Source organism: Pelophylax lessonae (assembly GCF_965119305.1).
Source record: "Pelophylax lessonae genome assembly, chromosome: 8".
NCBI lineage: Eukaryota > Metazoa > Chordata > Amphibia > Anura > Ranidae > Pelophylax > Pelophylax lessonae.
In genome coordinates this window covers 242,947,601-242,973,177 of record NC_138775.1, presented here as the reverse complement: position 1 = coordinate 242,973,177, position 25,577 = coordinate 242,947,601, and the positions used below count along the sequence as shown (strand labels likewise).

The window sequence follows — 25,577 nt, the reverse complement described above, 5'->3', positions numbered from 1 at the left end:
ATCTTTTCCTGTACCAATATTAAAGGCCCTCAAATTATACAACTCACTGAGAAGGGTGAACTGTGAGTTTTGACTGATATATTAACAATGTTAAAAGAATGCACTTTTTGTATAGCCTTTATATGTCCTTTAAATGAATGCATTCTTAACCTTTGTGCTCGGTCAGTTAAGCAGTAATGAGGAATGACAGAGCATAGTAGCCGCAGGAGGTTTAAAAGGGAATACTTACATCTCTTCGTGGAAAGGTGCTGAGAAGTTTGTACTCATGGCAGGGGAATCCTTTAGATGCTACAAAGTTGAAGAGCACCTGTAAGGGGCTGGAGCTGAGAAAACGCCTCTCGATAAACTCCCCACTTGGTGTTCTGATGCGTAGTTTGCTTTGTGGTTCACTATGCTCCTCTTCTGGCTCTGGCGGAAGGGCCTGTTCTAAAGAAAGTCTGATTGCCTGGGATAAGAAAAAAAGGTTGAAGAGACATCATGAGTCCACTTGTAACAAAACATCGACACACACTGATGTCTTGCACCACTTTGGAGAAAGAAAAATATCAGACTTGACATATTATTCACAATGCACAGGACTACAGAAGCCATAGTACCATATCTTAAAATAAAGATCAACAAAAATTTGATAACATTTAAAAAAAATGGCCCTATATTTAAGGCTGACTCCTCTAAAAGCGAATAGCACCTGATGGACAGATGGCCACAATGGCATAGAAAGAATCTGCATGTCTTTGCCTGAATTCGAACACAGTTGCTTAGCCTTAAAGGATAAGTTAACCTTTCTAAAAAAAAAAATATGCAGATGATAAAAAAAAAGAAGTGCATTTATTATTTTTGATTTTTTTAAGGAGCCCTTAAGGCTACATTCACATGATTCTGCCCGCGATCCGGAAATCATTGCAAATCGCGGGACACCTGTGCGATGCCCGCGATTTGCAATGGCCCCCGAACGCTGTGCGATGTTGCAGCGATTTCTGCCTGCCGAATCACGGTAACATCGCACAAACAGAATCGCGGGACGCATGACGCCCAAAAAAGGTACAAGAGCTTCTTTTGTGCGCCATGCGCCCCACGATTCTGTTTGCGCAATGTTACCGCGATTGGGCAGGCGGAAATCGCGGCAACATCGCACATCGTTGGGGGTGCCATTGCAAATCACGGCATCGCACAGGCGTCCCGCGATTTGCAATGATTTCCGGATAGCGGGCAGAATCTGCTACGCCCACATGTGAAAGCATTGTACGTACGATAAGCAGATCACGGGTGCAATATTGAGCGTCAAAAGATTGTTTGTGTAGATGTTTGCCCGTACCTCATACAGACAGGTGGTTACTGAATGACAGAAAGAATAATGAACTACTAGAGTGCCTCCTGCTTATGTTTCCCTGCAGACAGGCTGGGAAAGGTATGGGTCACATGGCAGCTGTATATCGATTAGGAAAAAGGCACTTCGATGTTTTTATTTTAATAAAATAATTACAGTGCCATCATCCAAATACAGAAATAGAAGGGATAATCTAAATTAAACTGTGTGTTTAGTATCACTTTAAATATTTTGGTCAGGATTTTTGAATTCTGTTTCTAGTACTGCTACAGGAGTACTTTAGGGTACGTCAAATGACTTGGTACATTTTTAACACCAGATGTATATTAGTAGGACTTGAAGTTTCTAAAAATGCCTTTATTTAGAATCCTAGAGATTGGCATTATCTGTCATTTTACACAAAGGGATAGAAACGCCACAATAATTTATATTACTCAGGCTATAGAGCCGGCTTGTGCTTTATAATTGTCTTCTGGAAGCTTTGGATACTGCCGAATTATTTGGGGACAGGTGTCAAAGATCCTGATATAATGTTGTTGCTGCCATTTGAGTGCCAGGTGACAAATCTGTTTATTTCTCTCCGCTTAATGACAACGTGCAATGCAGATAATGAAAAGAAATCCTCCTTTTTACAAATTCCAATTAGATCAGATGGCCCTACCCAAGAGGACACCTGATTAAATTGTTAGGACAGAAAGGTTAACGAGGCTTCAGAGTGGAAGTGTAATTACTTCTCTATCCTTGGTTCACGCAGGTCATTCTCTTTCCTTTGAAGATGAATAGGCGAGAAAGCAATCGCCCAAAAGTTAAATCTCTCTCAGATCCTCCTGCAAACTGGTAAATCATCATCTCATCTGCGGTAACACCTTGTCTGTTTTCCAGCCTCACCATCAACAAAGACAGCAGTGTTTGTTGGCCTGCCTTGTAATCTGTTTCAAAGTACCACAACCACAAAGGCAGCAGCAACAAAATGATCAAGGAGCAGCTCAATGAAAGCGGTTTTCTCTTCTGCAGATAAAGGGGTAACATAGACATTAGACAACAGTTTCCCAATCTTGAACAGGCGGTGATCCAATATTTATGCAGTAGGTCACAACGCGCCCAAGCAAGTGTTCTTTGGCAACAAACTGATTGTGGCTCAGTTTTCACTATGAACCACATGTCAATTACACAGGAACCGCACTGCATTCCTGTTCAACTTACATGCGATTCAGTGTGGTGCAATATAAGCCGATTCATTTTGAAATCAAATCGAACCAAAGACGTGCATGCAACAATTTTGGCACCGCACTGCAACCAGATCACATAGTCGTATTGTACCATGCACTGCATTTGTGACGTGCATTTGGGGTGTTGTTAAAGTGGTCGTAGAGTCTGATGAGGGGGAAAAAAAAGGCTACCTGCAAGGCAATGTTATAACGTTATGATTGCCTTGGAACAAAACCCTCCAGCAGAGCACTGTCACTGCTGACATGGATTCCATCTTCACCCGGTCTTCCATCCGCTGTATGAATGGCTGGGGCCACAGTAACGTCGCTCCCACGCATGCTCCCTGCTTGACCAAGGAGGTGGTGTTGAGGTGGTTAGAACCATGGGAAAAACCCACAAATACGATGGGGGTTCTCATCTATAATTTTGTGTTTTCGATTTGCAGAGGTCTCCATTTTGTCTATTGGTGGGCTCTATCATGCTCTAGACTGATGTGTTTAGTTGGACCCTAAAATATGTGTACCCATGGAGCTTGCTTTGGCGTCTGCATCAGTACACCCTGGCTGATGTGCCATGTCTGGCTTTAATGCTGAATACAAGTTGAGAATATTGATTACCACACAGTGCACGCACGGATACTTTTGTACTGTGCCGGCATGGCTTTGCGATGCTCTGAGAATGTGCAAGCAGCTACGGGACTGTTCCGCCTGTTACTGGCCGTGGGTCAAGCCGGGGGCGGATACCTGAGGGAAGTAATCTTGTCCTACCCGATGCGGGCGGATGAACTTCGCAATCAACATAATAAGACACACAGATTGAAAGATTAGTGATTGAAATGCTGATTTGTGCCAATAACGGCTTTAAATGCGGGTCAATCTGAAGGTCCAATGGTGGATGGTGCTATGTGGCTGCTGAGGCTTGTAGGGTAAGTTGCAGCCTTAATCGGATACTATAATAGAATTTGCATATCTCTATGTAAACTGTCTCTGGAGTGCTCAGTCTACAGTGTACTATATAGTGTAAATCTATAGTGTATTGCACAGTGTATGACATTTAGACACATTTATTATCCCCAAAAGATTTATTGGCGTGGGTCAAAACTGCATATGAAGAGACACCTATGCATTAGATGTGGTATATCTAAGGCTGCGATGACTGTTTTGTTAAAATTCAGTCCCTATTGGATTGATCATCTGATAGTAGAAACCTCTTTGATGTGTTGTTCCATCTACTCTGAGGATGAATTACCAAGTAAGTGTTCTATTTGCCGTCACTTAGTGTAAGCCTTATTAAGAAGCCAGCCATTTAATTACCTACGCTCCTTTATGTAGGTCATCAAAGTTGTTGGCATTACATTTTGGTGATCTGCGTTACATGTCACACTGCATTGTTGTATCATACAGCAAATCCTCCGCTGTTGTTGCTATTCAAATTGGCGCATGTAAGTTGTCCAGGATGGATACAGTATATCAGTTGTATATGATGATATATGTCATTTACTTCTGATTGTTGCGCTTGCTTTCTTTTGGATAGGCTCATTTTTTTCTTGCAATAACAATATTGAGGTCCTGAAGAAGCAACATTTGCAAAACGCTTCGACCTTTTGAAGTAGTAGCAAAGATATATTGAAGAAGTCTTATATGTATGACCTGTATTATGCAAAAAAGCACACATTTGTATGTTTTTTTTTAATTTTATTAACAGATGATTTTTTTAACCTTTTGTAATAAAAATATTTTTTTATGAAATTTTGTTTCACTGTCCTTCTCTGGTACCAGTAAAGTCAGTGCGGTTCTAAGATATTTTTTGGGTGACAATTGGGAGGGGGGAATACATGTCTTCCTGATCCCCCAGAAGGCAACTGGATATACCCTAAATCAGTGGAGAGCCTTGACACCCCAGATGTTTTTGAACTACACTTCCCATGATTCTCAACTACACTGCAGAGTGCATGAGAATCATGGGAAATGCAGTTCCAAAACATCTGGCGTGCCAAGGTTTGCCACCACTGCCCTAAATCATCAATGCCTGGTGTGATTACTTCTTAGAATTTAGGTATGCATCCAGCCCCCCCCCCCCCCTTTGTTTTTATTAAACAAACTACTGACATTGCCAGAACTAGTTCCTGAAGGAGTCTATTCCACATTTTTTACAGCTCCTACTGTTAAAAAGTCTTTCTGTATGTGTAGGTTGAATCTCTTCTCCATATGTAAAGAGTACCCCCTTGTCCATCGTAATGACTTTAAAGTGAATAACTCTACACAAAGTTCACTATGTAGACCACTTTATACATGGTGATCATATCCTCCCTTTATCTCCCCTTCTCAAGAGAGAATAAATCGGTGATCACATCCTCCCTTTATCTCCCCTTCTCAAGAAAGAATAAATTGGGTTAAGTTTAGATATGTATTAACAACTGAAGGAATAAACATCAAATAGCATTCAAAAGTAATGTGGATAAAAAAATAAAAATAAAATATCCACAGTACTCCAAGGCCCCTTTCACACTTGTGCGACTTGTCCTACGAGTCGCAAGACAAGTCGTACATTTTTTCCAATGATTACCATTCATATCTGTGCGACTTCAAGTTGCAATGACTTCAGTAGGAAGTTCGTACTACTTCGGTAGTAGGAAGTTCTGCATTCAACAAGCTCTGAGCTCTTCTATGAAGACAGTAGCGATTATGTGAGAAAACTCAAGACTTTACATAATATCACTAAAAAGCAGAGGTAATCCATTCATCACATACAATACACTGATAAAGATGTTTAAATTATCTCTTGCTGAACGATGAAGGTTGGTGAAAGTAAGGCTGCAGGTAACTGAATCAACAAGCACTTAACTCCACAAGCGAGCATTACAAGAGAGGACTGTTAATAAACCTTACAACTATGTCAGTAACAAGTATGAAACTTGCACAAAATTGATAACTGACAGTTTTGTAAATAAGCACTAAAGCCTATAAATGATCACACCACTGGTGATTCTCTGGCATTTTCAACCCCAAAACAACCAACCAGATCAGGACAAACTACCCACCAACACGTAGAGAAACCCTGTCATCTTGTCCATTTAGGGCAAAGTAACAGTGCCTGTGTGAAGCCCATCAATATGTATTTTTGCATATCACTAGATAGCATTGATAATGGCCCTTACACTCGATAAATTGTGCTCCACACACCACTGATGAGTCCACCTCTAGTTTGACAGTTACCTGGTGGCCTCAATAATCAGCGTTTAGAGCAAACTGTAGAAAAGACAATAATCAAGCTTCTCACGCCTGGACATTAATAAAGATGTATATTACTCCATCCAACACCATAAAGAGCCTTAAGCACCGTGGTGAATGGGTACTTTACAGTGCTGGAAACAAGTTGGCTTGTTATCTTGCATTTCTAAAGCTAAATCAATATTTTCAGACTGGCTGATTGGCTATTTGGCATCAGCTGACTGGTGGGGGTTGCTCTATATAGAGGGTGCCTTGTCTCTCATAGCAATTGCTGTGTATGATGGGCTGTGTTCAAGACCATTTGTGGCCGATTAATACGTCTTCATTATCTTAATCAGGTAGATGGCTTGGTCAAAATATTTATATATATAAACCCCCCCCCCTTCCTTTTTTTTTTTGGTATTCTTTTCCTTTTGTTAGAGGTTGAGGACTTCACAAGCCCTACCTGGGAAGGCTTTCCTTCTGTACACCCTAGGTAAGCACAAGCCTGTTTGGAAGTGAACACTCCTTTATATCACGTAGAGTGGGTTGTATCTCGACTCCATATTTCATGACTGTGTTTTTTGTTAGGTGATCATTCCCTCCTTGATTTGAGGGTGTGGCTGGGCTTAGCATCTCTTGCATTACATCATGCCCGCATTCTAGGGTTTTCCTCAGATTTGCATCCTCTCTTATGTATGCATCATTGAGTTTTTGTAAGTAACTGTAATACTTAATTGGTTAGCAATTGCTTTTCTCTCTATGATATTTTTGTTAATGTTGCTGCTATTTATATATTTTTCTATTTCAGACTGCACTATTTACCTCCTGATGAAGTCTCTGTATGAGTTGAAACTTGTGAGGGTTCATTCACAGACTGATATTGAAGACGACATCTTCATATAATGGTATACATGCTATATAAACCCAGGATGTAATCGATTGCAATCTTTTATATTGTGTTCATATCTTTTAATTGTATTGAATAAAGAGATGTTTTTATAATTTTCTACTTTTTCTGGGTACCTATACAAAGTCCCACTCCATGTTTGTATACAATAATGCCATGATCAGCAAGCCATCAGGTAATGAATAGTGCTAATATTTGTGCGAAACGCATCTACCTCTTTGTCCCCTGCTCCATCTGTCAACCACTTATCATATGAAGCTTCAATAAAAAGGATTTTTGGAAGTGCAGCCGTTCAGAATAATTTCCTTACGTTACACAGCAAGCGAGCGGAGCTAGCACCTGACTAGTGTATGTGGGGATTACCAAAGATGTACTCACTTAGAGTGGCATCTTTTTTGTTTCATTGAAGACATTTCTGTTGCTGACCTCTAAAGGTGGCCATAGATGTTCCAAAATTCAGCCAGTTGATCCATGTGTGGTCACTGCAGTTAAACTAAAGTTAATCTATTGATTGACTTCTGTTCAACCACCCCATTGGATAAAAGCCCCTCAATCAGTGCTGACCTGTGTATTCAGAAAGTGATCAGTGTGTTACATCACTGAGAACTTGTCAACGCTGCGACATGAGAAGAGCTGTGTATTATTATGGTGGGGGAGTCTCCCCACTGTCAGAATACAATAGTGCAGCAGGGAGGATTCCTCCATCCACCTCGAATGTGTGGATGGGGGATTTGGATTATTTTTTCCTTCAGCCAATAAATCAAAAAAGAGATTCCCCTGAATTGCGGGACTTTATGTTCAACAAAACATCCAAAAAGTGACTTGGTCCCTAATGTCATGTGATGTACAACGTTAGCCGTATATGTGTTTGCTTTTAACATGATGTAATTCGTCTATAGATTCACTGTCTGCATTTCTATAATGCTTTTTATCATGCTTATTCAATAAACTTATATTTTTTATACATGTATATCACTTTTTGGATGTGTTGTTGCCCATAAAGTCCCACCATTCAGGGGAATCTCTTTTTTGCTATATCAAACTGGGATGCTGGCAACATACATCCAGACACTTTTGACTGAACAAATATTTTTTCGGTCAGCCAATAAATGAACCACGTATGGCCAGCTTAACCACTTTACCATCGGAGGATTTTTCTGTCTTACGTCTGGGCCACTTTTTGCGATTCGGCACTGTGCGACTTTGACAATTGCGTGGTCATGCAACACCGTACCCAAACGAAATTTATGTCCTTTTTTTCCCACAAACAGAGCTTTCTTTTGGTGGTATTTGATCACCTGTGCAATTTTTACTTTTTGCGCTATAACAATATTTTTCACATTTTTTTATATGAAATTCCCCCCCCCCCCCAAAAAATGTAAAAATCAAAATGTTTTTATCATTTTAGGCCAATTTGTTTTCTGCTACATATTTTTGTTAAAAAAAATTGCAATAAGCGTATTTTGATTGGTATGCGCAAAAGTTATTGCGTTTACTAACTAAGGGAAAGATTTCTGTAGTTTTTGGTGTTTTTTTTTTTAACGAGTAATGACGGCGATCTGCGATTTTTTTTGCGGGACTGCGACATTGCGGCGGACAGATCGGACCCTTGACTGACATTTTTGACACTTTTGGGGTTACCAGTGACATTACTACAGTAGTCAGTGCTATAAATATGCACTGTTACTGTAAAAATGACACTGGCAGGGAAGGGGTTCATTTTATTGGAGAGGGAGGGGTTAATGTATGCCTGGTGCTTACTGATGTGTGTGGGGGGAGGTGACTGAGTGACACAAGGACAGATCGCAGGTTCAGCTATGCTGAACCCTGCAATCTGACCCTGACTGTCACTTAGGAGATCCGCCCGCTTTGTTTACACAAACGGGCGGATCTCCAGACTCGATTCCCCGACGATCGGGGAAGAGCGGCGGTGATCACCGCCGCTCCTCCCCTGGCCCGACTCCTGCTGTGACTGAATACAGCGGGAGCGAGAAGGGGGAGTGTCTGGCGACGTAGGTCTACGTCGTCAGACCTACAAGAGCCACTTTGCCGCAGTAGAGCTCTAGTGAGCAGCGGTAAAGTGGTTAAAGGATGAACAAAAAAGGGAAGCCAATCTACTTGATCTCATTTTAAAGTAGTAGTAAACTCTTGCTGATAAATAAAAACAATGGGTTCCCCACCAGGTTTAAGCATGAACGTACTAGTATGCATTGCATATTAGTACATTATGACAGACTTCCCTAAAAATTTAGCCCTCTTGCGCCACGCTGTTATGGCTCTCCCTGGTCCCCAGTGTTGGCACCTTCACCTGGTATTCCTTTCGGGTTTCCCATCTTCGGCCGCTTATATGGCCAGACCGAGGTGACGTCACTCCCGTGCATGCACATGGAAGTCACACTGCCACGGCATGCAGAGCGTGCCGTAAATGGGATCTGAGCTGTGCATGTGTGGCTCAGATCACATTACCCATTGACAGAAGAGGGGGGCATTCGGGATAAAAGAGACCTCTAAGGTTTTTTTATTGACTTTACTACCACTTTAACTTACCTTTATAAATTGAAATGTAAGAAGTGAAAGCTTTGCTTGCTTTTACTTTATTCACTGCACGCAAGCAAAGCGATCGCTTCTTACATTTCTCAGTCTTTTAACAATCACAATAAATCTACACATAAAAAGGACCCCACCCCCTCCCTTTTAAAACAAACCTTTTGCAAAGGGCATTGATTAATTCAGGATTCGGGATTCGATACAGAACATTCAACCGATTTTTACACTGAAAAATTCATCCAAAGTCCACACGCTTTTCATTTGTCCTTTCCATTGTTATTAAAGCACCTGTTTCTCTCTGTTGTTTTGACATTTCCCTGCCGGCTGCAATAACAGATGCTATTTTATTTACTGTGCTGCCTCAATTATATTGCAGAAGGATAAACAGTAGCTCATTAGAGTCCCTTTCCCTTTGTGCAAAGGATTCCTATTTCCCCAATGTAGCCAGTTCCCCAATGGCGTTGTCACAGGACAGAGCCTCACAATGACTATACTGAGGCGGTGGACCAACTTAGAAAGGAAAAAAAACAATTAGATGACGCGAAGACGCTTATAACTCCAGCATCTGAACGGCCGACACAGGGGCCGAAAAAGAAAAAGGAGAAGGCGGCTTCCAGTGAATAGATCAATAGGCACATTTCAAATATATGCGCTGAACAAAAAGCCCTCTATGTAAGCAAACACAGCTCTACAATAATAGATTATGTGTAATCCCTGAACTTCAACTACAGCATTCTTTCATAAACAGCATTGTTAAAAAATCGCTTTTGTTTTGCAAAGCAAATATCTATTATTTTCATTGCTGAACACTGTGTTAAAGACAATGCAGGTCCGGCCGCATTCGCAAACCCAGACTGGAGTTTGATTTTTCTTCTGTAGGAAAATATAGTTTCCAAACAGGCATTGTGAGGCCGGCTCTATAGTGAAAGGCAGGATAGCAGAATGAATGCAGTCAACACAGAATGCCTATTTGTTTTACTGGGAACTATTGCTTTAGATCTAAAGAATTACAAAGGAAAATACATGTATACAATGGAGTCGGATCTAAGCAGCCGAGCATTAGCATGTGTCTGGTATAGGAGGTTTACACAAGTCGGACTCGGTGATTTCAGACAGAATCATGAGATTTATTCGAGAAAAAATAGGCTCTTGGTGCAGGTTTAAAAAAAAAAAAAAAAAAAAAAAAAAACATACGCCTTTTGTTCAGAAAGTACCTGCCTAAAGTCTAAAGTTAGGTTTACTGTCCTTGAGGCTTTAGAGGGGATAGACTGTGGCCAGTGAAATTAGAAAAGGCCATGGTGTCGGGGAGGGCAAACAGCCCCATCATTGGTTTTAGTGGAAGAAATAGTTTCCATGTAGCCTACTAACTGAAAAAATTAAAACAGGACAGAAAGTATCTGTATAAAATATAAGTAGGGGCAGTTCACATTCTGTACCATTTTTCCTTGATAAAGGGAACAGATGCGGCCCTGAAATGTCAGCTCTTTAGTGTTAGATGACAATGTATATAACTTTACTTCCTAAAAGGGAAGGCAGGGTGCCGGTAATTTACAACCTCTATTCCAAAAAACTAGGGACGCTGTGTAAATTCTACATAAAAACAGAATGCAATGATTTGAAAACCTCACAAGCCCATATTTTATTCACAATAGTAAGCTGAAAACATTAAATGTTTAAACTGAGATAATGTATCATTTTAAGAAAAGAAAAGAAGGCAATTTTAAAATTGATGGCAGCAACACGCCTCAAAAAAGTCAGGACAGGGAAGCAAAAAGCTGGAAAAGTAAGGTGTACTAACAAGGAAGACATGGAAGAACATGCTACAACTAAATAGGTTAATTGGCGATAGGTCAGTAACAAGAAAGGGTATAAATAGAGCATCTTAGAGAGTCAGAGATACTCAGAAGTAAAGATGGGTAGAGGTTTGCCAATCTATGAAAAGCTGCATCTAAGAATTGTTGAATCATTTCAGAATAATGTTCTTCTTAGTAAAATTGCAAAGACTTTAAATATTTCATCATCTACAGTACAAAATAACATCAAAAGATTTAGAATCTGGAGAAATCTTTGTGTACAAGGAACAAGGCCAAAATGCAATATTGAATGCCCATGATCTTTACGCTCTCAGATGGCATTGCATGAAAAGCAAGCATGATTCTGTGATGGACATCACTGCATGGACTCAGGAATACTTCCAAAAATCACTGCCTGTGAACAAAGCACCCCATCTAAAAAGGCAAGTTTCAGATGTATCATAGATAGAAGCTATATCTGAACATGATCCTGAAACACTATCATCTTATCTGGGCCAAAGCTTATGTAAAAAGTGGAAAACTGTTCTGTGGTCAGACCAACCGAAACTTAACATGACTTTTGGCAACCCGAGATGCCGCGTCCTCTGGACTAAAGAGGAGAGAGACCTACCAGCTTGTTATATGTGCTTAGTTCAAAAGCCTGCATCTCTGAAGGCATGGGTGTACATTACTACATATGTAATGGGCAGCTTGCATATCTGGAAAGACACCATCAATGCTAAAAGATTTATCCAGGTTTTACAGTAGCATGTGATCCCATCTGGATGTCTTTTTCAGGGAAGGCCTTGCATATTGTAGCAGAACAATGCTAAACTGAATACTGCATCTATGAAAACAGCATGGAGTCGTAGTATAAGGGTCCGGGTGCTTAACTGGCCTGCCTGCAGTCCAGACCTTTCACTAATTAAAAATAATTGGCGCATCCTGAAATAACAAATACGATAGAAGAGACAGGACTGTTGAGCAGAATCCTATGTCAGGCAAGAATGGGATAACATTTCTCTCCAAAAACTCCAGCAACTCTCCAGAAGAGAGGATGCTACCCCATGGTAAACATGGCCCTGTCCCAACTTTTTTGAGATGTGTTGCTGCCATCGTTTTCAAAATGATCTTATTTTTTTTCTAAATTGGTACATTATTTCAGCTTAAACATTTTATATGTTTTCTATTATGAATAAAATACGGGTTTATGAAATTTGCAAATCATTGCATTCTGTTTTTATACAGATTTTACACAGCATTCCAACTTTTTTTGAATTGGGTTTGTGTATTTGCTTTCCTGACCGGTCCATCCATTTAATCCAGCACCCTAAACCAAAAATGTGATAAATTACAGATTAACAGTCATTGAATGTGGTGGCTTCTCAATTTTATTTTTTCCTTTTTTTTTTGCCTGGTGATTTGGCCAGTAATACACTTCTTGTCCCAGGGTTACAATGTTGACTTATTTGAGTGCATCTAGACTATTCTCCTGCTATGGACCCCTTTTATCTCCATTACACGGGGAGCAAAAAGATACAGTGGGTATATAAAAGAATCACCCCCCTTCAAAATCATCACATTTTGTTGCTTTGCAACCTGAAATGAAGATAGGCACAGTTTTTGTTTTATCCAGCTGTATTTACTAGTGCAACTTATAACATCCAACTGAAAGATATAACACCAACATGTCGATTTTAGTCTCATCTGACAATAACATTTTTTTCATGTGGCCTCAGAATCTTCAATGTGCATTTAAAGTAGTCAGATGAGAGTGGTCAGCTCACAACCCAAATAAAACAATTGCTACAGTATAGCATGGAGGTTGTAATATCCTGTTATGGGGGTGTTTCTCTGCAGCAGGGACTGGAGCACTTGTCAGGATAGAAAGAAATTTAGATGGGGCAAATACTGTCAAATTCATGAGGAAAGTCTGCTGCCCCCTGCCAGAAAATGGTCTCTGAGAAGACTGTTTACCTTCCAACATGACCCAAAGCACACAGCAAAAATGACCACACAGTGCTTGAAGGAGAAAACGGTGAATGTCCTTGCATGGCTTAGTCAGAGCCCAGACTTAAACCCTATGGAAAATCTGTGGAATGACTTGTAGTCTGCAGTCCGCAAACGGTCACCATCAAATTTAACTGAACTTGAGCAGTTCTGCAAAAAAGAGTGGGCAGATATTGCAAAGTCTAGATGTGCAAAGTTAGTAGAGACATATCCCAAAAGACTAAAGGCTGTAAATAAAGCAAAAGGTGGTTCAACAAAATACTGACAGAAGGAAGGTGATCCTTTTTCCAACTTAGTGATTCTGTTTTATTATATTTTTGAATTTTTTTCTGACATGTTGGTGTTATATCTTTCACTTGGATGTTTTAAGTTGGATAAAATAAAAACTGTGTGTCTTCATTTCAGGCTGCAAAGCAACAAACTAGGATTATTTTAAAGGGGGGTGATTATTTTCTTTACCCACTGTATGTAGTTGGCAGGAGATAGCTTGAAAGGAAGATGGTTTCTGATTTTAGGTAAATCACAGGAAGTGACAAGGACACTGCATTTCTGGGCAAGATCAACATGTATTTTCTCTAATTTGCAGAAAATGTGCTTAGGATGAACCTATATTGAAACTGCCTAGTCTGATTTCACTGCATGCAATAAGCTTTTCTCAGTGCGCATTAAACACTGCAGCAAGTCAGATAGAGCCAACCTCATTTCTTAGCTGGGGAACATCCATTATTATCTAGCAGTTTCCTCCCTAGACTGACCGTCCTTGATTGGTCCCCACCATTTGTTGGATAGCTGTCTTTTTCTATTATGGAAGACCAGCATTACATGTAGGCATTACCATAGCTTCCTTTTTTCTAGAAGACACATACTGTACCCTGCCAGCTCCTTCCACCAGCCATGGTCTGTCTGCATTGCATATGGGAAAAGCCCAATAATAATGTCACTGGGTTTAAAATAAAGTGCGTAATGAAAACAAAGATTTTATTTAAAAATGTCATAAGCAGGTCGATGAAGGGAAAGGAGGATCCAGGGAAGGAAACATACAATAAGGTTAAACCTCAGGATTTGTGCTTGGGTTTAGATATTTTTAGGCAGATGTATGGACTATATGGTTATCCATATATATGAACTCTATAGATTCAATGGAGTGGACCATTGAGGAATTACCGTTTGTCCAATCTGATATTTGGTGGTTAACCCAATAGGCACACAGCTAGGTATTTATATTGACATTACATGTATTTCTACTTGTGGGGTGACAGGCCCATGTATAGACAGTTTCTTTGCATATAGGTTACAGACCACATTCAGAGAATAATGCAGGCCATACATGGGTCGAATTCTGAACAAATTTTCTTCAAATAATCAGAAATTTCATGTGTTTTGTGATCCGATGGTGCCACCATTGATTTCCAAGTTCGACCAACCAAACCTTCAATTTCACCTCATGTTGCTACAGAAAAGAATTTGTGGCCGGGAATCTTCTTTTCTTTCCAGGAATTTTCCTTTCTTGAGCTCATGCGCATTTCTTTTTCGATTATTTTTTCCGCACGACTCTCCCATCATTGATTCAAAAATCGTTCCTTTTTCAAAAAAAATTCCAATATGCTTGATCACTTGAGCTAGATGGACTTGTGTCTTTTTTCAATCTAACTACGATACTCAAATCGGCCGTTGCTGCAGCCGACTAATGGGACTAAATTAGAACTAAAATTCTTAGATAAGATTTTCAGAAAAAAATTATTTTGGAATTTGACCCATGTATGGGTGGCCTAAGAAGCAGGTCGCAAACACCAATGGGTAAATGCAGAAGTTATTTCATTGCGTTTTCTTTTTTAATCTTTTTTTTTTTTAGATAACGTGAAACATGAACATATTGTGGAGTGTGAGTTTTTTTCCACTTTAGCAGAAGGTCATTACCTCTCTTTCCTCCTCTTGCTCTTTTTTAATCTGTTCCAATCGGTACTGTTCGGCCATCTCTCTCTCCTGGGCTTCTCTCTGTGGAAAGATGATGTTTAATGGTTCTGATTTTCAGAAGCCTACTGTACATAATACATATCAGTACTTTAAAAGTCACACACTTGTTCATGTAAATGCAAAAACAAGACAAATCCAGATCAACAGCACTTCAAAGCCGAGGTGTTTTGCAATTCCATAAACCAGTCACAGTGATTAACCACTTCAGCTTTGGCCCATCTATATACCTTATGAACGAGTGCAAATTTGTTTATTTGGCGATAACTTTGTCATCACATAACAAGGTAATACATATACTTTTTTCAGGACAAACCAGGCTTTTTTTGGTGATAATTATTTACTAAAATGATTTTATTTTATGCAATCTCTAAACAAACAGCAAAAAAGGTAAAACATGCATTTGCGTCTATTTTAACCAATGTTAAATTATCCTTTTTATTCATCCTATGACACTAAAAAAAATGCAATGCTTTTGTGCTATAGCATATGACAATTAAAAAAACAAAACAAAGCACAAAATAATAAAAATGAAAAATCTAAAAAAAAAATGCTAAGCGGGTGGAGAGAAGATATTTTATTTAGGGATAGATTAGTGTTAACAAGGTGAAACATAGGAACAAATGTTATTTAACCGCTTGCTGACCGCCCGCCGCAGTTTTACGGCGGCAGTCTGGCGCTCCCAGTCAAAGTGCCGTACATGTACAGTGCTAGCCTGGGAGGAGCTAGGGGGCAATCGCGGCGTGCTCCGGCCCCCGCTCGTCGGCTGGGGAGTCAGTGCATGTGACCGGCGGCTCTGATGGCCACTCGGGATCTAGCTCTGCAGTGAGAGAAGGACAGACGGCTGCTGTAAACACAGCCGTCTGTCATTCTCACTTAAGTAATCACAGAGGCTATGCGATCCTGCTATGTAGGATCGCATGTCTCTGTGATTACATCCCAAACCACGCCCCTCCACAGTTAGAATCACGCCCCTAGGGACACACTTAACAGCTTGATCACCAGTAAAGTTAACCCCTAACGTTCCAGTGTCATTTTTACAATAACAGTGCATATTTATAGCACTGATTACTGTAGTAATGTCACTGGTACTTCCGAAAGTGTAAAAAATGTCAGTCAGGGGTCCGATCTGTCTGCCGCAATCCCACAAAAAAATAAAAATAAATGCAGATTGCCGCCATTACTAGTTAAAAAAATAAATAAATAAAAATGACAAATCTTTCCCGTAGTTAGTAAACGCAATAACTTTTGCGCAAACCAATCAAAATACGCTTATTGCGATGTTTTACCAAAAATATGTGACAGAAAACAAATTGGCCTAAAATGTTAAAAAATTTAGATTTTTACATTTTTTTTGAGAATTTCATATAAAAAAAGTGAAAAATATTGCTATTTTTTCAAAATTGTCGCTCTTTTTTTGTTTATAGCACAAACAATAAAATCGCACAGGTGATCAAATACCACCAAAAGAAAGCTCTGTTTGTGGGGAAAAAAAGGACGTCAATTTCGCTTGGGTACAGCGTCGCATGACCGTGCAATTGTCCGTTAAAATCACGCAGTGCCGAATCGCAAAATAGAGCCTGGTTTTTGAGCAGCCAAATCTTCCGGGGCTAAAGTGGTTAAAAAGTGTTTTTTATTTTTTTTAACTTGCTACATTGTATAACTAAAGGATAAGTTCACCTTTGTAAAAAAAAAAATTTAAAAAATAAATGCACATTTTGCAGTTACACTCTGACAGGAAGAGACAATGAACTTACCTAGAGTGCTCAACAGCGCCATTGTAGTTCTTTGAGAACTACAAGCTGACAACCGCAAAGGCTGTTGGTAGTTGTAGTTTTCCACTCTGTGAAGGAAGGATGCAGCTGGAGCCCTGCATGGCTGTATTTATTTTTTTAAATTGTGACAGCAAGTTTGGGGAGAAAATTCATGGTTCGCTGTCAGTAGAGGCGGCGGATCGGGGAGTGGCTGCAGGAGTGGGAACATGTTACACTTTCCACCCTAAAAACAGAGGGAACATGTAACATGTTCCCAAAGGTGAACTTATCCTTTACAAACACTGTTCATAAGCTCTGTTTTAGAGGACAAGTTTTGGCTGTTGTTCAGATAGCCAGGAATTGCTGGCAAAAGCAGGGGGGGTGGGGGGTGCAGCAACCGTGGAGAGAAACCGAGTGCTACGTATGATCTGTGTACTACTTTGATTTTTTTTTGGGCTTATGTAGCACGCCTAAGGTATGTAACCGGGTAACAAAAGGAGGCACAAGCTTCTTTATAGGCTGATATTAATCCTTGGTTACCACCACAGTTTGGGTAATGGTGATCTGAATCTGTCCTGATGGTGCCATCCATAGCCTTACCTGGTTATGGTAGATGTGTGAAAAGCCCCTGCGCTATCACTTAAAAAAGGTGGTGAGATAAAGTATAAATAGGGGATAGCTGCAGCTCCTGGTTCATGACTGCAAGGAGTCCTACACAGGCATATTAGTGGTGCACATAATTAAAATCTTACACTGAATGATGGCAGGCTTTGCGAAGAACACCTACCTTTGCTCGGTCAGCTTCTAGAGAAAGGCGGTAGGCCTCATCCTGTTCTCTTTTCACATTTTCTCTGGCCTCTCGTTCATCCTAAAATGAAAAAACAGAGGAACTAAACACTTGAAAGACATTTGAAATATTGTGTTAAAACAAATGACTGTCAAAACATTTGAGTGGTTACATCTTCCTGCTATAGTCACACGACCAGCCCCAATGCTGCAATAAAAGTAAAACTACTGAAAATAAGAATCAACCAATCTTATGATTATTGGATGAGAACATTTGCAGAGTCAGTACCCAAACAATGTACACAACCCATCCCTATTCAAGAACATGATATTTGACTTTTTGCGAATTGTTATAAAATTACAGGATGTTGAAGACTGAACTAAAATAGTAATTTTTAACATTAATGCACAAACAGGCTTGTGAAAATGTTTTACTGTACATTGTATTCTAGATCAGCATTTAATCAAAATAGAGTTGCCTCCAGGTCATAACAAAAATCCATTAAAGTCATGTCAGCTTTGATTTTCTGTACAGGCGGTCCCCGGGTTACAAACCAGACTTACAAACTACTCCTACTTACAAACGAAGGGAGACAACAGGAAGTGAGAGGAGAGAAATCTACCCCTAGGAAGGGAAATTCACTCCTTTTAAAGTTATCATGGGAAAAATGGTGTGTAACTGGTGGCAAAAAAAAAAAAAAGGTAAATATACAGGTCCCTCTCAAAAAATTAGCATATTGTGATAAAGTTCATTATTTTCTGTAATGTACTGATAAACATTAGACTTTCATATATTTTAGATTCATTACACACAACTGAAGTAGTGCAAGCCTTTTATTGTTTTAATATAGATGATTTTGGCATACAGCTCATGAAAACCCAGAATTCCTATCTCAAAAAAATAGCATATCATGAAAAGGTTCTCTAAACGAGTTATTAACCTAATCATCTGAATCAACTAATTAAAACTAAACACCTGCAAAAGATTCCTGAGGCTTTTAAAAACTCCCAGCCTGGTTCATTACTCAAAACCGCAATCATGGGTAAGACTGCCAACCTGACTGCTGTCCAGAAGGCCATCATTGACACCCTCAAGCAAGAGGGTGAGACACAGAAAGAAATTTCTGAACGAATAGGCTGTTCCCAGAGTGCTGTATCAAGGCACCTCAGTGGGAAGTCTGTGGGAAGGAAAAAGTGTGGCAGAAAACGCTGCACAACGAGAAGAGGTGACCGGACCCTGAGGAAGACTGGGGAGAGGGAAATGCCAAAATGCCTGAAGTCCAGTGTCAAGTACCCACAGTCAGTGATGGTCTGGGGTGCCATGTCAGCTGCTAGTGTTGGTCCACTGTGTTTTATCAAGGGCAGGGTCAATGCAGCTAGCTATCAGGAGATTTTGGAGCACTTCATGCTTCCATCTGCTGAAAAGCTTTATGGAGATGAAGATTTAATTTTTCAGCACGACCTGGCACCTGCTCACAGTGGCAAAACCACTGGTAAATGGTTTACTGACCATGGTATTACTGTGCTCAATTGGCCTGCCAACTCTCCTGACCTGAACCCCATAGAGAATCTGTGGGATGTTGTGAAGAGAAAGTTGAGAGACGCAAGACCCAACACTCTGGATGAGCTCAAGGCCACTATCGAAGCATCCTGGGCCTCCATAACACCTCAGCAGTGCCACAGGCTGATTGCATCCATGCCACGCCGCATTGAAGCAGTCATTTCTGCAAAAGGATTCCCGACCAAGTATTGAGTGCATAACTGAACATCATTTTTTTAAGGTTGACTTTTTTTTGTATTAAAAACACTTTTCTTTTATTGGTCGGATGAAATATGCTAATTTTTTGAGATAGGAATTTTGGGTTTTCATGAGCTGTATGCCAAAATCATCAATATTAAAACAATAAAAGGCTTGCACTACTTCAGTTGTGTGTAATGAATCTAAAATATATGAAAGTCTAATGTTTATCAGTACATTACAGAAAATAATGAACTTTATCACAATATGCTAATTTTTTGAGAGGGACCTGTAGTAATCGTAACACCCATGACAACAATGGAGACGTTCTATGTACATAACTGCCTAAGAGATATAATTTCCTGCTCCTGTGGTTGGCTCATTGCAGCAGTATTTCTGTTAATAAACCACTGGGACTACTGATCACTTGAATTTAACAGCAGTGTGTACAATTCAGCAAGTTTGCTGAATTGCAAAGCATGGAATAGACTGCTTTTTTTCTTCAAAAAAGTGAGGTCTATTTACTAAAGTGCGATACATGCAGCATGTAATTGTGTGCTAGCTGCCATTTTTACAATTTAAAAAATGGCTATAGTATATAAACTAAATATACAGCAAGAATTTTTAAATTGATTCTTTCATTATCTTGCTTATAAAAAAGCCAATTAAAAAAGATTTCTTTTCTGCAAATTATCATACAATAACTTATGGTTTGGTGTTAGTTGTGAGGTTCCATGAGGTGTCGATTAAGGGGGAGTAGAAAATGAAGCAATTTGAGATGGCGATGAAATAACACTTCAGAGAAATTATAGCTTTCTGTGGTTAAATAACTATTTAATGCAAAAACGCCAAAGACAAGATGGTAGGTTAATTGGCTCCTGTCTAAATTGGCCCTAGTATCTGTGTGCGTGTTTGCATGCATGTGAGATAGCATCCTTGGACTGTAAGCTTCTTGAGGACAGGGGCTGATGTGATTGTACACATCACAACTAATGCCAACCATACGTTATTGTATAAGAATATGCATAAAAATATATATCTTTTTGAATTGGCTTATTTATTAATAATAATATATTAATATGATTATTTCAAAATAATGTAAAAATCAATAAAAAACTATTGTGGTATATTTAGTTTCTGTAATTGTTGGCCATATATACAATGGTTATAAAAAGTCTACACACTCGTTAAAATGTCAGGCTTCTGTTATGTAAAAAAATGAGACAAGGATAAATCATTTCAGAACTTTTTCCACCTTTAATGTGACCTATAAATTTACTCAATTGAAAAACAAACTGAAATTTTTTTGGAAAGGGGGGGGGGGGGGTTTAAAACGAAAAAACAAAATAATGTGGTTGCATAAGGCCCCTTTCACACACTCCGTCCATCGGACGAAGTCCGTTTTTCTCAGCGGGGGATCGATCCGCCGATCCCCCGCTGAGCAGGAGGATGACAGCTGTGTCTTCCACGCTAGACACAGCTGTCAGTTCCCCATGCATATCTATGGGGGAAATCGGATGGGAACGGACCGTCGGTCCAACCCAGAACGCCTGGAGCTAGGATCTTTGTGAACACTCTTGGAGCCGTGGCTAACCCGAAGGGCAGGGGCACAAACTGAAAATGATGGTTTTCCACTGCAAAGCGTAAAAACCTTTGGTGAGCCTGGAATATAGGCACGTGAAGATATGGATCCTTGATGTCTATGGATGCTAGAAATTCCTCCCCCCGTAGGAAGGCCAAGACTGAGTGAACTGACTCCATACGAAAAGTACAAACTTTCAGAAACTGGTTTAGAGCTTTGAGATCCAGAGTAGGTCTCACGTCCCTGTTTGGTTTAGGGATTATGAACAGGTTTGAGTAAAAACCCCTAAACCTTTCGTTCTCCGGACCACCATTATCACTCTTTGGGCCCTCAGCTGGTCCTAAACCAGAAAGAGATCTTTTTAGGGGATCTGTCAGCATACTTGACCTTACAAACCGAGGATGCGGGAACACCCGGTTTGTACCCCTGCGAGATGGTGGAGATAACCCAGTTGTTCTGGATCATTTCCACCCAAACCTTCGAGAACCGAAGCAGCCTTCCCCCCACCCAAGCGAGTGGGCGCCCCTTCACATGGTAGGCTTAGAGGAAGACTTGGCTGATCTCTGGGCCCAGGGCTTTTTCTGTCCCTGCCCAAAAGGCTTGCTTTCGGACCCAGATGGCTGAGGCTGTTGCCACCATCTGGAATTAGAGGCACTGGTAGTATGAGTGCTGGGGACCTTAAAAGAAGGACACTTGCTCTTCCTTTTTACAAGAAGCAACGTACTCTCTCTCCCCCCCGAGCTCTTTTGGATATTCTTATCCAGATCGTCACAAAAAAGACGTTCTCCATGAAAAGGGAAACCAGCCAGCAACCTTTTATATGGTAATTACACAGACCCGCTCTTTAATCAAAGGATTTTGCCCATATGCACTGTCATCAGAGTAAACCGTGACATTTGCCGTACGGAGTCCGTAACAGCATCTACTGTGAAACAAAGTGCGAGGCAGATCTGACAGATCTTCCAGACTCTCCTTGAGAAGGAACTGTTTGGACACTCACTTTTTACGGTCTTATAGACTGACAAACTCCTATGGCTGCTAATGCTGGTTGTATCGCACATCCTGCAACAGCAAAGGAGACTTTCAATAAAGATTCCAACTTTTTATTTGCTGGAGCTTTAAAAACCCTGGGCATAATCCACAGGGCAGCTTAAACTCTTGTTAACCAAAGAAATGGCAGCATCCACTGTAGGTATATTCAATTTCTTGGTAAACTTAGTCTCTATAGGATACAATAGAGAAAACCTTTTAGGAGGAACAAAAACCCTATCAGGACGGTCCCAATCATTATAAATTACTTGCTTCAAGAGCGGATGTATAGGAAACGACCGAGGACTATGGGGAGGGCGTAATGAACCTAGAAAGAAAAAAAAGACACTTCAGCTGTCTATAAGGGAGGAAATTTGTATCCGGACCGGACCATTTCAGTAAGAGACTGAACTAACAATCTCTGGGTTTGAGAGGCTGATGAAGACTCCTCTGATTTTGACTCCCCAGAAGTGGAAACCTCAGCTTGACCTTCCATAGGGTGATTTTCAGCTACTTCTTGAGTGTTTTTGTAAAGAAGAGTGGGCAAACATTGCCAAGTGAAGATGTGCCATGCTGATACTCATACCCAAAAAGAGTGCTATAAAAAAATCAAAAGATGCATCAACAAAGTATTAGTTTAAGGGTGTGCACACTTCTGCAACCACATTATTTTAGTTTTATTTTTACTTCCCTCCACCTAACAGATTTTATTGTGTTGTTCAGTTTATAGGTCACATTAAAAGGTGGAAAAAGTTCTGAAAGGATTGATCTTTGTTTAGTTTATTTACATCACAGAAACCTGACATTAAAACGGGGTGTGTAGACATTTTATAGTCACTGTAAGTGCCTATAATAAAAATTGGATTTTTGACTTACCGTAAATTCCATTTCTCTGATGCTCATTGACGAACACAGCTCCTAATCTTGGGTTATACTGCCCCTTACAGGAGTAGGAGACTAGGCAGACAAAAAGTCTGGCTACACCTATAGGCAGTCCCAGGTGGAATACTCCCTCCCTCTGCTATAGCTATTTGTTACGAGCAGTGTCAGAAGAATAACTCCACAGAGGGGTGGGTGCTGTGTCCGTCAATGAATATTAGAGAAATAGATTTTACGGTAGGTCAAAAATCCCATTTTTCCCCTTTCATTCATTGAAGGGCTCAGCTCCTGATCTTCTTAACCATTGGGATGTCCCAAAGCAGTATTAAACATGAGGGGTGGGAACAGTGAAAAGAAACTCCCAAGGCTAACTATAGCCAACCAGGTAAATAGGAGCTCAACCAAAACAACTGGAGCTCACTTGAAAAAAAAAAAACAATACAACCTCAAAGAGGACCAGGTCCTCTAAACAGCAGCCTGCAAAACCTTGTGGTCAAAGGAAGCCTCTGCAGATGCCAACATATTCACTTTATAGGTTAATATCAATGAAAAAAAGGCGCTGGCAATGGTATGGGTTAATGGGAATTAATGGGTTAATGGGAATTAATTCATTAAGGCTAAAGATGTGTTTGGAAGTCGGGATGGTTTTAAATGTGTTCTGGTAGTTATGTTAGTGTTCTTTATCCAATTTAAAGCGCAACCAGTGTGTAACTCAAATAAAATTATGATAATACCATTAAATGAACATTTTTGGTAAAATTCAAATAATTTAAAATATTTGGACACAAACAGTGTGCATGACAGGTGACTTGTTGTGAAAACAAATAATATGGTGGTGGTGCTGTGAAATAATAATATTAATAATAATGCTATTAATAAAAATTCATAAAATATTTGTAAAACATATGCAATAAAAAGATGTATCCACAACGTTAATTGTGCAACAAGTGAGAATAGTCCGTGAAAATAAATGAGTTCTTCAAGGTGATTTTGTGCTCCAAATGTGCTCTTGATAAAATAAGCAATCTCTGCCTCTTACCAGATGGCTTTAGGTCGCCCGGACCTAAATCGCTTTTGATCCCTTTATAGGATGGATCAGTCCTATACCGAACTCCTCCACTCCTCTTTCTGGATCTCATTCAGGTGTATATAGGAAAAATAGTGGGGAAGCCAAATATAGTATAATACCGTTTTTATTTTTTAAAATAAATGTAAAAATAAGAAATGGCTGCTTACAAGAAGTAGTGCCTTTCCTGGCACTAGGTGAAACCGCTGTTTGCGTGTAAGTGCCGGTTCACACATGTGTGGCTGCGGCGATCGCATATAATATCAGAGCGCACTGCTCCTTCATTACATGCGATCGGCTGTGCGGTGCGAATTCAGCCATACACTTTGTATGGCTAAATTCGCACCGCACCCGCAGCAAAGACGCACAGGACCCTTTTTTGCAGCCGCATCAGGATCGGATCGCACAGCGGTTCACACTTGTGCGATCCGATCCTGTGCTAACTGCAAGATCGCACTGCGATATGCGATCAAACTGGGGGTGTCGTTAAGATTACATTGACACCCCCAGCGTATCGCATATGGCAGTGTGAACTGCCAGGGGTGCGTTTGCGATGCGGGAACAGGCTGCGAATTCGCAGCCTTCCCGCATCGCATAAATGTGAACCGGGGCTTAAAGGGTCTGTTTCTGGTGCTCTGTTTGTTTGTCCAGAGACTCTTCTACAGCCCTGGTAGCGTGGTAGCAGCTGCGGCGTGCGCTTCAAGCAGGAAGGATATGACGTTGCTGGATCTCTGTGTTTCTGGGTATCCGTAAGGGCCACAATGCATTTTGCGTCTCAATCCTGCGTCATCAGGTAGCCTACTGAATCCCGGTGGGGGAGAGGCGAGGAGAGCCAAATAACGGCACTTACTTATTTACATGTGACCAGCTGTGATTGGTAATTTCCCAGCAACGGGGCGAGGCCACGATCGCCGCTCTGCACGCCCCCGGGGTCGCGCGCGAGAGAGGCTGGTCCCAGAACAATGGATACACCGCTTTGCCGTCATTTGACGGCGGGCGGGTAAGAAGTGGTTAAAAAATAAACCTTTACAAACATTTTAACAAAGGATCAATGTTCACATCGTTTAAAGAGTAAATTCCATTTTGGTGATGAACACGATTAAAATAACTCAAATATCCCAGTGAGCTGACCATTTTAGGACAAAGTACACTTCACAAAGGTTTCAAAATCATAAAACAGAACTGCCAAGTTCAGTTATCCAAAATCGAATTGGTTAATTTTTGTACTGCTAGTTTGGATACAGCTTTGCACGTGTGAAAACACAACCTAAATTGAAACATACACCCAATGTTAGGGGCACATTTTCGAGGTCAGTAACAGAATAAAATGGAAGACTGTACAAAGTATTCATAGCAATATCTAGAGAAACTGGGCTTTCAATGGAGACAACAAATGCCCGTTTCAACACGCAGGAGATGAGTAACAATAAAATGCAACAAAGTGAAAACAATAGGAATTTTTAGTTTTATTTAAAAAAAATAAAAATAAAAAAAATGAAATGGCAATTGTTTTTAACACACAGTGCCTTAGGAAAGAAAATGTCATAATGGTAGGGTTTACATACACTTTAAACCAGAAGTTAAGATCTCATCCCGTCTAAAAAAATATATATATAAATATATAAAAGGGGTTTATTCTATATAGTAGGGTAGTAGGTGGAGGCATAAATAATATTTTTGCTGTTTCAATGACCAACTGGGTATCAAAATATAAATAGCTACTAATATTTCTTAGTAACATTGTATAATGTTGGTCCAGGATCAGGA

General features: G+C 40.2%; 1 protein-coding gene across 2 annotated transcripts in view; it reads right to left on the bottom strand.

Annotated features, from left to right (window-relative positions):
• The window catches only part of FAF1 (Fas associated factor 1), a 515,086-nt gene that overhangs the window by 42,554 nt on the left and 446,955 nt on the right, over positions 1-25,577 (bottom strand). For both annotated transcript variants that reach the window (XM_082265737.1, XM_082265738.1), the window contains exons 16-18: positions 17,518-17,598; positions 14,923-15,000; positions 230-445 (exon numbers count right to left, since the gene is read on the bottom strand). In XM_082265737.1, the coding sequence (XP_082121863.1) occupies positions 230-445; positions 14,923-15,000; positions 17,518-17,598 (375 nt within the window). The remainder of the gene's footprint in view (positions 1-229; positions 446-14,922; positions 15,001-17,517; positions 17,599-25,577) is intronic.